General features: G+C 38.9%; 1 protein-coding gene across 1 annotated transcript; it reads right to left on the reverse strand.

Moving 5' to 3' along the window:
- Window positions 1–319: 319 nt before the first annotated feature.
- LOC120042322 (gastrula zinc finger protein XlCGF17.1-like) lies at window positions 320–11,509 on the reverse strand. The gene is made up of 2 exons (XM_038987135.1): window positions 11,485–11,509; window positions 320–1,354 (listed from the first exon to the last, which is right to left on the reverse strand). The coding sequence occupies exons 1-2, from the start codon at window positions 11,507–11,509 to the stop codon at window positions 435–437; spliced, it is 945 nt and encodes a 314-aa protein (XP_038843063.1). The 3' UTR covers window positions 320–434.
- Between the last annotated feature and the right edge of the window lie 2,079 nt (window positions 11,510–13,588).

Consider the following 13,588-nt stretch of genomic DNA (forward strand, 5'->3'; position numbering starts at 1 on the left):
AAAACAGCTAGCTACATTTTAAAGTGTTGCAGTTTGATTCAAGTAGGTCGCCAACGAGGGAAGTGAAACGCAACACTTTATTTGTGTTTATGTTAATCACATAAATACTATTTCAATTCAGAGCCTGGATTTTCCCCCTGAGGCTAATATCCATATCATGCTGAAATCAATAGAACACGGGGCAAATGTTTAGGGTTCTACATTGTGACATCATTAAAATACTCCTTCTACAACATTCTACATTGTGACATCATTAAAATACTCCTACTACAATGTTTAAACATTCTACATTGTGACATCATTAAAATTCTCCTTCTACAATGTTAAAATATTCTATATTGTGACATTATTTCATTGATATCATGAAACAACTCCTTCATGTATGTACTTTCTGATGTTTTGTCAGAGCAACTCTTGCCACATTGATCACAGCTCTAATGTTTCCCTCCTGTGTGTGTTCTCTGGTGTGATATCATGTTCCTTGAGTGAGTAAAACTCCTCCCACATTGATCACAGCTATAAGGCTTCTCTCCTTTGTGTGTTTTCTCGTGTGATTTTAAATTTTGGGACGAAACAAAACTCTTTCCACAGTCAGAGCAATGGTAAGGTTTATCCCCTGTGTGTGTTCTCTTGTGTATAGTCAGCTGGTTAAATGAAGTAAAACTCTTTCCACATTGATCACAGCTATAAGGTTTCTCTCCAGTGTGCGTTCTCAAATGTACCATCAGGTTGCTTGAGTGACTAAATCTCTTCCCACATTGATCACAGCTATAAGGCTTCTCTCCTGTGTGTGTTTTCTGGTGTGATTTTAAATATTGTGACGAAATAAAACACTTTCCACAGTCAGAGCAGTGGTAAGGTTTCGCTATTGTGTGTGTTCTCTTGTGTGATTTTAAATATTGGGAAGAAACAAAACGCCTTCCACAGTCAGAGCAGTGGTAAGGTTTCTCTCCTGTGTGTATTCTCTGGTGTATAGTCAGCTGGTTAGATGTAGTAAAACACTTCATACACTGATCACAGCTATAAAGTTTCTCTCCTGTGTGTGTTCTCTGGTGTATAGTCAGAATGCTAGATGTAACAAAACTCTTCCCACATTGATCACATCTATAAGATTTCTCTCTTGTGTGTGTTTTCTGGTGTGCTTTCAGGCTGCGTGTAACACTAAAACTCTTCCCACATTGATCACAGCTATTAGATTTCTCTCCTGTATGGATTCTCTGATGGCTTTTAAGGTCTGTTGAAGAGGTGAATCTCTTCCCACAGTCAGAGCAGTGGTGAGATTTCTTTCCTGTGTGTTTCCGCTGGTGTTTCTTGAGGTGTTCTGATCTGGGGGGACTCTTCTCTGCCTCATCAGCTTCATTATGTTTTTGAGGCTCCCCAGAGGATCCACGATTGTCATGTCTCTCTCCTGTGTGAACAACAAAGTCAGACAGATGGTTAAAGGTCCACAACAGCAAAAATCCACTGTTTATATGAGCTAAAGGTGATGCCCATGATTGTGTACAACAATTTACATCTGTAATGAATGTTGAAAAGCTTTCAAAAACGGACTATTTTATTAACAGTCAAGTGAGCAACAACAGTCATATTTAGTCTTATTTTTTCACAGAAGTAAAATAGATGATTGTAAAAATAAGTTATTACAGTTGTTGAAACCCGAAGCAGACGACTCTTGGTCACCAATATGTAGTATATCTGTTATCTAGTAGTAGTATAATTGTTATCTAGTTATAGATGCAGTATATCTGTTATCTAGATGTAGTATATCTGTTATCTAGTTGCAGTATATCTGTTATCTAGTAGTAGTATATCTGTTAACTAGTTATGGATGCAGTATATCTGTTATCTAGTTATGGATGCAGTATATCTGTTATCTAGTTATGGATGCAGTATATCTGTTATCTAGTTATGGATGTAGTATATCTGTTATCTAGTAGTAGTATATCTGTTATCTAGTTATAGATGCAGTATATCTGTTATCTAGATGTAGTATATCTGTTATCTAGTTGCAGTATATCTGTTATCTAGTAGTAGTATATCTGTTAACTAGTTATGGATGCAGTATATCTGTTATCTAGTTATGGATGCAGTATATCTGTTATCTAGTTGTAGTATATATGTTATCTAGTTATGGATGCAGTATACCTGTTATCTAGTTGTAGTATATCTGTTTTCTAGTTGCAGTATATCTGTTATCTAGTTGTAGTATATCTGTTATCTAGTTATGGATGCAGTATATCTGTTATCTAGATATGGATGCAGTATATCTGTTATCTAGATATGGATGCAATATATCTGTTATCTAGTTGCAGTATATCTGTTATCTAGTTGTAGTATATCTGTTATCTAGTTGTAGTATATCTGTTATCTAGTTATGGATGCAGTATATCTGTTATCTAGTTGCAGTATATATGTTATCTAGTTGTAGTATATCTGTTATCTAGTTATGGATGTAGTATATATGTTATCTAGTTGTAGTATACCTGTTATCTAGTTGTAGTATATCTGTTATCTAGTTGTAGTATATCTGTTATCTAGTTATGGATGTAGTATATATGTTATCTAGTTGTAGTATACCTGTTATCTAGTTGCAGTATACCTGTTATCTAGTTGTAGTATACCTGTTATCTAGTTGCAGTATATATGTTATCTAGTTGTAGTATACATGTTATCTAGTTGCAGTATACCTGTTATCTAGTTGCAGTATACCTGTTATCTAGTTGCAGTATATCTGTTATCTTGTTGCAGTATATCTGTTATCTAGTTACAGTATATCTGTTATCTAGTTGTAGTATATATGTTATCTAGTTGTAGTATATCTGTTATCTAGTTGCAGTATACCTGTTATCTGGTTGTAGTATACCTGTTATCTAGTTGTAGTATACCTGTTATCTAGTTGTAGTATACCTGGTATCTAGTTGTAGTATACCTGTTATCTAGTTGCAGTATACCTGTTATCTAGTTGCAATATATCTGTTATCTAGTTGCAGTATATATCTGTTATCTAGTTGCAGTATATATCTGTTATCTAGTTATGGATGTAGTATATATGTTATCTAGTTGTAGTATACCTGTTATCTAGTTGTAGTATACCTGTTATCTAGTTGTAGTATATCTGTTATCTAGTTGTAGTATATCTGTTATCTAGTTGTAGTATATCTGTTATCTAGTTGCAGTATACCTGTTATCTAGTTGTAGTATACCTGTTATCTAGTTGCAGTATACCTATTATCTAGTTGCAGTATATCTGTTATCTAGTTGCAGTATATCTGTTATCTAGTTGCAGTATACCTGTCATCTAGTTGTAGTATACCTGTTATCTAGTTGTAGTATACCTGTTATCTAGTTGTAGTATATCTGTTATCTAGTTGTAGTATATCTGTTATCTAGTTGCAGTATATCTGTTATCTAGTTGCAGTATATCTGTTATCTAGTTGCAGTATACCTGTTATCTAGTTGCAGTATATCTGTTATCTAGTTGCAGTATATCTGTTATCTAGTTGCAGTATATCTGTTATCTAGTTGCAGTATATCTGTTATCTAGTTGCAGTATATCTGTTATCTAGTTGCAGTATATCTGTTATCTAGTTGCAGTATATCTGTTATCTAGTTGTAGTATATATGTTATCTAGTTGCAGTATATCTGTTATCTAGTTGCAGTATACCTGTTATCTAGTTGCAGTATACCTGTTATCTAGTTGTAGTATACCTGTTATCTAGTTGTAGTATACCTGTTATCTAGTTGCAGTATATCTGTTATCTAGATGCAGTATATCTGTTATCTAGTTGCAGTATATCTGTTATCTAGTTGCAGTATATCTGTTATCTAGTTGCAGTATATCTGTTATCTAGTTGCAGTATATCTGTTATCTAGTTGCAGTATACCTGTTATCTAGTTGTAGTATACCTGTTATCTAGTTGTAGTATACCTGTTATCTAGTTGCAGTATATCTGTTATCTAGATGCAGTATATCTGTTATCTAGTTGCAGTATATCTGTTATCTAGTTGTAGTATATCTGTTATCTAGTTGCAGTATATCTGTTATCTAGATGCAGTATACCTGTTATCTAGTTGCAGTATATCTGTTATCTAGTCGCAGTATACCTGTTATCTAGTTGTAGTATATCTGTTATCTAGTTGCAGTATATCTGTTATCTAGTTGCAGTATATCTGTTATCTAGTTATGGATGCAGTATACCTGTTATCTAGTTATGGATGTAGTATATCTGTTATCTAGTTGCAGTATACCTGTTATCTAGTTGCAGTATATCTGTTATCGAGTTATGGACGCAGTATACCTGTTATCTAGTTATGGATGTAGTATACCTGTTATCTAGTTGCAGTATATCTGTTATCTAGTTATGGATGCAGTATACCTGTTATCTAGTTATGGATGTAGTATATCTGTTATCTAGTTGCAGTATATCTGTTATCTAGTTGCAGTATACCTGTTATCTAGTTATGGATGCAGTATATCTGTTATCTAGTTGCAGTATATCTGTTATCTAGTATACCTGTTATCTAGTTGCAGTATATCTGTTATCTAGATGCCGTATATCTGTTATCTAGTTGCAGTATATCTGTTATCTAGTTGCAGTATATCTGTTATCTAGTCGCAGTATATCTGTTATCTAGTTGTAGTATACCTGTTATCTAGTTGCAGTATATCTGTTATCTAGTTGTAGTATACCTGTTATCTAGTTGCAGTATATCTGTTATCTAGTTGCAGTATACCTGTTATCTAGTTGCAGTATATCTGTTATCTAGTTGTAGTATACCTGTTATCTAGTTGCAGTATATCTGTTATCTAGTTGTAGTATACCTGTTATCTAGTTGTAGTATATCTGTTATCTAGTTGTAGTATATCTGTTATCTAGTTATGGATGTAGTATATATGTTATCTAGTTGTAGTATACCTGTTATCTAGTTATAGTATATCTGTTATCTAGATGCAGTATATCTGTTATCTAGTTGCAGTATATCTGTTATCTAGTTGTAGTATATCTGTTATCTAGTTATAGTATATCTGTTATCTAGATGCAGTATATCTGTTATCTAGTTGCAGTATATCTGTTATCTAGTTGTAGTATATCTGTTATCTAGTTGCAGTATATCTGTTATCTAGTTGTAGTATATCTGTTATCTAGTTGCAGTATATCTGTTATCTAGATGCAGTATACCTGTTATCTAGTTGCAGTATATTTGTTATCTAGTCGCAGTATACCTGTTATCTAGATGCAGTATATCTGTTATCTAGTTGCAGTATATCTGTTATCTAGTCGCAGTATATCTGTTATCTAGTTGCAGTATACCTGTTATCTAGTTATGGATGTAGTATATCTGTTATCTAGTTGCAGTATACCTGTTATCTAGTTGCAGTATATCTGTTATCTAGTTATGGATGCAGTATACCTGTTATCTAGTTATGGATGTAGTATATATGTTATCTAGTTGCAGTATATCTGTTATCTAGTTGCAGTATACCTGTTATCTAGTTGTAGTATATCTGTTATCAAGTTGTAGTATATCTGTTATCTAGTCGCAGTATATCTGTTATCTAGTTGTAGTATATCTGCTTGGGACAAAATAGTGAGCGAAGATTTTAGTTTTTCACAATGTTTTCTGAATATTACCACACATTATCAGAGCAAGATCAGGATGCTACTCAAGGAAACTCACATTAAACTCTGTTGCTCTTCACTAACTCACCACCATGGGGGAAAACTCAGGGGAGTTCTCATAGGCTGACAGCAAAAATAGCCTCCATTTCCAGGTTGCTTGTGAGTGCATTTCACACTACTTTGGATTATAATCCATTTACATTTTGAGTGCATTTCACAGGCTCGTTTGAATGTCCTGCTTAATATCATGTTTGAGGAAAATGCTCTTTGGCTAACTTTGCTACCAGCCTGTCAATGAGCGTTAGCATTCAAGCTAACAACTGCTGCATCCAAAATAGGTATTTTGCAACTATCACAACCAAATATTATCTTAGCGACTGTTCAAGCAACAATCAAAACAACAATTGTAAAGCCTATGAGAACCCAACAAAAAGTAACAACCTGGTAAATCTAGACTGTTGAATGATCCCGTGTCACGTGGTTGCTAAGCTAATCGTCAGAAAATCCCTTAGAAAAGTGTTTGAGTTGAGAACACTGCCTATTTTCCTCAAAAGTACCAGTCAGGAGTTTGAACGCAAACAAGGAAATTGCACGGCTGTGTGATATAGACAGCAACGGATGTGGCTGAAGTAGCTGAATCCACAAATTTGAAGGGGTGTCCACAAAATGTTGTATATATAGCGTATTTGCGACTGCCCTACGAAAATAAATCACTGTCAAAAAAACGGCCTATCGACAGAACAATCGACCAGTAGACTACGGTCAGCCCTAAAAAAATTGGCTGAATATTATACAATGACTTATCAACAGCTCTAACAATTTGACCCCCAAATGAAATGTACACTGGCAGTTATAGAAAGACCAATTTACTATATAACCATTGATTCTTGAAGAATATAACTTATAAATGCCTCAAATGTTTCAACTGTATTACCCCACCAGAAACCAAAACATAAGCTTGTATAACACCACTGTTTGTAATAAAGCACTGTATAGCCTGGAAATCTGGTTAAAACTAGCATTATGACCTTATGGATGGCCAGTCCTTGTATTCATAGTGTAGTGAATTTGGGGGGTAGCCCTGAGCTGAACTCAAACCTGGGTCCAGCGACTGTCAAGCCAACACCTTATAACTGTTATGCCAAGATGTCTGAACTTCTTGACGAGGTCCCTAGGTGTTGGGTTAAGGTTGCTACAATAGCTTTCTCTATGAATTTGAGAGTGGTTACATTTCTCCAGCCCCCATCCCTCAGCTGTTTAAATCCTAGGTTGTCCCCTTAAAAAAGCCACATCAATCAACCTGCAGTTCAACCAATAACAAAGCTGTCATTGCACCACTGTTTTGGTAATAAGATGAGGATGGGGCTGGAGAAATGTAACTACTCTCAAATTCATAGACAGACTATGGATGCAAGGACTGACCATCCATGATATCAACATGATAGTTTTAACTATGTTGAGGCTATACAGTGTTGGTTTACATTGTTTCTAAACATTGGAGTAAAAATAACTTACTTGGGGATCTGATGGGGTACAACAGTTGAACTAAGCTCATGAGGCATGTGTTATATTCTTCAAGAATCAATGGCTATAAACAAATAATTTAAAAGTCCCAATATGGATGTAGTAATTGCAGATTCCCCCTTTAACACCACACATCAGTTCAACAACTGCAGAGTTTGTGCCTCTGTTTTTAAGACAGTACTTACTAGTGTTAATCAGGGACCGGTTTCTCAAAACCATCTTACGGCTAAGTTCGTTAGAACCATTGGATGCCTTAAGATGCGTTTGGGAAACCGGGCCCAGATATCCAGTTTCCTCCTCCTTTTTCGATGTGACAGTCATCTCCCCCTCTTCCTCTTTCACTCCATAAACTGCATCCTCCTCTTTCTCTTCCTCCTCTTCTTTCACTGAAATGTCTTTCTCTTCTTCCTTCACGGTAACAGCCTCAACCTCTACTTGTTTTTGTATTGTAACAGCCTCCTCTTTCTCTGCCTCCTCTTCTTTTACTGTAACATCCTCCTCCTCTTTCACTCTGAACGCGTCTTCCTCTTCTTTCACTGAAACGTCTTTCTCTTCTTCTTTCACTGTAACAGTCTCACCCTCTACTTGTTTTTGTATTGTAATAGCCTCCTCTTCCTCCTCCTCTTTCACGAGAGCTTCTTTCTCAGTCCAGCAGACCTCCTCTTCTGTAGCAGGGGGAGAGTAGATTGGTGAGCTCATGGTCGGGGATGTTAGCTAGCTAGGCTAATGCTAACTTAACCAGCCCTCTAGCTGACTAATAACAACAACACCGTACATATGAATCTAAATCGGATAACTAACTAGACGATAGAATGTTTCAAACACAGTTGCTAATATCCACGAAAGCGTCTAAAGAGCTTTATTGGTTCGTCTATTTTGTCTAGCAAGCTACAGAGGTGGCTGACGAACTGTTGCTGCTGTTGAAAGAAGCTTTCCGTCCACTAGATTATACGTCACACTAACATCACTGCCTTAAAGCCCCACATTGCTTTTTGCTAACTGGAGTGGGTAACGCAGTTGAGTAAAATGTATATTTTATTTTCAGACAAAATGTTAAAGTGTAGGAAGCATGAGTTTTTACTCACCAATGTAACAACACTGTGTGGTTAAAGACTTAGTAACTTAGTTGTCGTCACGATCTGGTTTCCTATTAAGTACAAACAGTTGTGTTTTTGCGTTATTACGTATTTATTAACTTATTTCCAGGGTATCTTCTAAACTCCCCACAATTCACTATTTCTCAACGTCATATGGACCTAGTCTGTGCTACTGAGTTAATATCCTAGTAAACCGTACCCATTACAGTAGGAAAACTGTTGTAATGAACACTTATGAGTATGGTGGGCTGAATTTTCTGGACTTTACTACCTTAAATAATACTTATAAAATCAAGTGGAATTTTATTCCTCATCATGTCTTCTCTACTTTTGGTGGCCTTAACTTCATGTTGGTTCGTAATTATAATATTGACAAAGTTCCAGTGAAACCTTCTGCTTTTCATCGGCAGGTTTTCTTGTCATGGTCCTTCATTTACAAGCATCATTTTTCTCCACACATATATTATATATGGAATAATCGGGATATATTGTTTTTAGAATATTGTTTCCTAAATAATATCCTATTGGTGAGACAACTGGTACATTTTACTCCGCACATATATTATATATGAAATAATAGGGACATGTTGTATGAAAATACTTATTTGTTTTTAGAATATTGTTTCCTAAATAATATCCTATTGGTGAGACAACTGGTAAATGCAGAGGGTCTTTTACTCAGTTATAAGGAAGTCTGATCACATTTACATTTAAGTCATTTAGCAGACGCTCTTATCCAGAGCGACTTACAACTTGGAACTAGGCAAGTCAGTTAAGAACAAATTCTTATTTACAATGACGGCCTAGGAACAGTGGGTTAACTGCCTTGTTCAGGGGCAGAACGACAGGTTTTTACCTTGTCAGCTCGGGGATTCGATCTTGCAACCTTTCGGTTACAAGTCCAACGCTCTAACCACTAGGCTACCTGCCGCCCTGATCACTTCACAAGGTCCCTGTAACACCTAAACATGTTACAATCATTTTAGATGTTATTCCCTCGGGCGTTGCTTTATTATTCAGAAATGTGTCAAGACCCTCAGGACATACCTACGATTACCCCTGTTGACTCATCATGTCACGACTTCCACCGAAGGTGGCTCCTCTCCCTGTTCGGGCGGCGCTCGGCGGTCGTCGTCACCGGTCTACTAGCTGCCACCAATTCCTTTTTCTTTTTTGTTGGTTTTGTCTTGATTGTTTTCACCTGTATCTTATTTGTTATTATTTAGGGGCTATTTAAACCCCCAGGTCCCGCCTGCTGCTGTGCGGGCTTATCCTTTATGTCAGTGGTGTATTATTGTTTTTACGTGGTGGCTGTCCGTTATTTCCCCTGGTTGAGGGACTTATCGGTTTATTGGTCATTTTGCCTGGTTGTTGGCTGGACCCAGCTGAAATAAACGTATTCATTGAAAGCACTGCTCTCTGCGCCTGACTCCACACTCGCCACTCCTAGCGATCCGTGACACATCAGTAGGAAAGATTTGTTTCTCTTTTGGTCCATTCAACAACAGAGCGATACGAGCCTTGTTTCAGCAGGATGTTGTATCTATACCGTATATTCCTTATTGGAACGGATCTATTGATAATATCTGTTGGAAAAAAAGTTTGGATGTTGCTACACACATACCTACTTGTTAACAAAAATGAAGGAAGTTTCCTTTAAAATTATTCATAAATATTATCCTGCCAACCACTATATGAAGTTAAAAAAACAACATAAATTCAAATGGTACCTTTTGTAATGACCAGCCAGAAACAGTGTTGCATCTTCTTTTGCCTTGTATTCATGTAAGGAATCTGTGGAAAGACATCAGTAGATTTATAATTGAACACATTTATGAAGATGTTACACTATTGTGGAGAGATGTACTGCTTGGATTCTTTACCTACGATAGAAATAAGTTGAAACAATTTTATGTAATAAATTTAATTATTATTTTGGCCAAATTTCATATTCCCAAATGTAAATTTACAAACAAAACACCACATTTTCTTACCTTACAAAAATAAATTGAACAGTATTTTAAGACAATTAAATACTCTACTAACAAAAAAATCTGTTAGAATTGTAAGTGTATGTATGTCCCTTAAGGTCCTTGTGTCATGTGATATTATAATTCCACCTGGCTACCCCTACCCCTACTCAACTGACACTGTAAAGTCCATGGAGAATAAGAGCACCCAGCTGCCCACTGCACTGAGGCTAGGAAACACTGTCACCACCGATAAATCCACTATAATTGAGAATTTCAATAAGCATTTCTCTACGGCTGTCCATGCTTTTCAACTGCCCGGCACTTCCACAGCAACCCGCCAAAGCCCCCACCATTTCTCCTTCACCCAAATCCAGATAGCTGATGTTCTGAAAAAAGCTGCAAAATCTGGACCCCTACAAATCAGCGGGGCTAGACAATCTGGACCCTCTCTTTCTAAAACTATCTGCCGAAATTGTTGCAACCCCTATTACTAGCCTGTTCAATCTCTCTTTCGTATTGTCTGAGATTCCCAAAGATTGGACAGCTGCCACAGTCATCCCCCTCTTCAAAGGGGGAGACACTCTAGACCCAAACTGCTACAGACCTATATCTAGCCTACCCTGCCTTTCTAAGGTCTTCGAAAGCCAAGTTAACAAACAGATTACTGACCATTTTGAATCCCACCGTACCTTCTCCGCTATGCAATCTGGTTTCAGAGCTGGTCATGGGTGCAACTCAGCCACGCTCAAGATCCTAAACGACATCATAACTGCCATCGATAAGAGACATTACTGTGCAGCCGTATTCATTGACCTGGCCAAGGCTTTCGACTCCGTCAATCACCACATTCTTATTGGCAGACTCGACAGCCTTGGTTTCTCAAATGATTGCCTCGCCTGGTTTACCAACTACTTCTCTGATAGAGTTCAGTGTGTCAAATCAGAGGGCCTGTTGTCCGGACCTCTGACAGTCTCTATGGGGGTGCCACAGGGTTCAATTCTCGGGCCGACTCTCTTCTCTGTATACATCAATGATGTCGCTCTTGCTGCTGGTGATTCTCTGATCCACCTCCACGCAAACGACACCATTCTGTATACTTCTGGCCCCTCTTTGGACTCTGTGTTAACTAACCTCCAGACGAGCTTCAATGCCATACAACTCTCCTTCCGTGGCCTCCAACTGCTCTTAAATGCAAGTAAAACTAAATGCATGCTATTCAATCGATCACTGCCCGCACCTGCCCGCCCGTTCAGCATCACTACTCTTACCGATCCTCGGCTTCGGCGATGTCATCTATAAAATAGCCTCCAACACTCTACTCAATAAATTGGATGTAGTCTATCACAGTGCCATCCGTTTTGTCAGCAAAGCCCCATACACTACCCACCACTGCGACATGTACGCTCTCGTTGGTTGGCCCTCGCTTCATACTCGTCGCCAAACCCACTGGCTACAGGTTATCTACAAGTCTCTGCTAGGTAAAGCCCCACTTTATCTCAGCTCACTGGTCACCATAGCAGCACCCACTCGTAGCACGCGCTCCAGCAGGTATATCCCACTGGTCACCCCCAAAGCCAATTCCACATTTGGCCGCCTTTCCTTCCAGTTCTCTGCTGCCAATGACTGGAACGAACTGCAAAAATCACTGAAGCTGGAGACTCAAATCTCCCTCACTAGCTTTAAGCACCAGCTGTCAGAGCAGCTCCCAGATCACTGCACCTGTACATAGCCCATCTGTAAACAGCCCATCTATCTACCTCATCCCCATACTGTATTTATTTATTTATCTTGCTCCTTTGCACCCCAGTATCTACCATTCCAGTGTTTAATTGCTATATTGTAATTACTTCGCCACCATGGCCTATTTATTGCCTTAACTCCCTTACCTTACCTCATTTGCACTCACTGTATGTAGACTTTTTATTTTATTTTTTATACTGTATTATTAACTGTATGTTTTGTTTATTCCATGTGTAACTCTGTGTTGTTGTATGTGTCGAATTGCTATGGTTTATCTTGGCCAGGTCGCAGTTGCAAATGAGAACTTGTTCTCAACTAACAACTAACTGGTTAAATAAAGGTGAAAAAAAAATGCTATCCAGTTGTTGGGTGACCGGTCTAAATCTCTCCAGGTGCTTCTGGATTCTGGGGCCGACGAGAGCTTAATGGACACTACCCTGGTGTCGGAGCTGCGTATCTCCACACAACTCCTCTCCGTTCCCATGGACGTCAGAGTATTGGACGGACGCTCTATTGGCAGGGTCCCTCACGGTTTGATTCCTATCAACCTGCGAGTGTCAGGTAACTACAGTGAGTCCATGCAGTTCCTGCTCATTGAATCTCCTCATGCACCTGTGGTTTTGGGATTGTCATAACTCCAGAGGCACAACCCTTTGATCAACTGGGCTACTGGTTCAATCCTGTGTTGGAACCCGTTCTGCTCTGTGCCTTGCCTCAAGGCGGCGCAGCCCGCCCCAGGACGTCCTCCTGCGGGCTTGGGTAAAGCCTCGGATCTCTCCACCGTTCCAGCGGAGTACCAGGACCTCCGGGAGGTTTTCAACAAGGCCCGTGCCACATCTCTTCCTCCGCATCGACCCTATGACTGTGCCATTGACCTCCTGCCTGGTACTACACCGCCTCGGGGCAGCTTTTTTCCCTGTCTGGTCCGGAAACCAAGACAACGGGTACATTGAGGACTCTCTGGGAGCAGGGTTCTTCTTTGTGGAGAAGGACACAAGTCTCCCGTGTAACGACTACCAGGGCCTTAACCGCTACCACTCCTCTCCTCGGCTCACAAGCCTCTCCAGGGGGCGACTGTATTCTCGAAGTTGGACCTTCGGAATGCCAACCATCTGGTTCGGATACGGGAAGGAGACGAATGGAAGACAAGTCTTTCACACAGCTAGCGGGCATTACGAGTATCTGGTTACGCCATTCCGACTGACCAACGCACACGCAGTATTCCAGGCTCTGGTCAATGATGTGCCCTGTGATATGTTGAACCGGTTTGTGTTTGTCTACCTTGACGACATCCTTGTCTTTTCCAGTTCAGTTAATAAGGAGCATGTTCTCCACGTCCCACAAGTTCTTCAGCGTCTCCTGGAGAACCAGTTGTTTGTCAGAAGGCTGAGAAGTGTGAAATTCATCGCTCCACTATCTCACTTCTGGGATACGTCATCGCGGCCGGGAACATTCAGATTGATCCAGACAAGGTAAAACAAAAACAAACAAAACATATAAGATCTCCTAAGACTGTGTTTACTACAGACCTTATTTTCAGTGTTTATCCAAAAAACCCTCCAAAAACGGCATTCGTTTCCCCCATAAGTTTTGTCCAGCAAACCATGGCGAAGTTTTCATACTTATTGCAGA

The sequence above is a fragment of the Salvelinus namaycush genome, unplaced genomic scaffold (assembly GCF_016432855.1).
Source record: "Salvelinus namaycush isolate Seneca unplaced genomic scaffold, SaNama_1.0 Scaffold654, whole genome shotgun sequence".
Taxonomy (NCBI): domain Eukaryota; kingdom Metazoa; phylum Chordata; class Actinopteri; order Salmoniformes; family Salmonidae; genus Salvelinus; species Salvelinus namaycush.

Bases quoted from the DNA above. Each gene is read 5' to 3' on its own strand.
- LOC120042322 (XM_038987135.1), bottom strand. From the start codon at position 11,509: ATGACATCGCCGAAGCCGAGGATCG. The intron at 1,355-11,484 runs GTAAGAGTAGTG...AACATAATGAAG, and splicing joins ATCGCCGAAGCCGAGGATCG to CTGATGAGGCAGAGAAGAGT.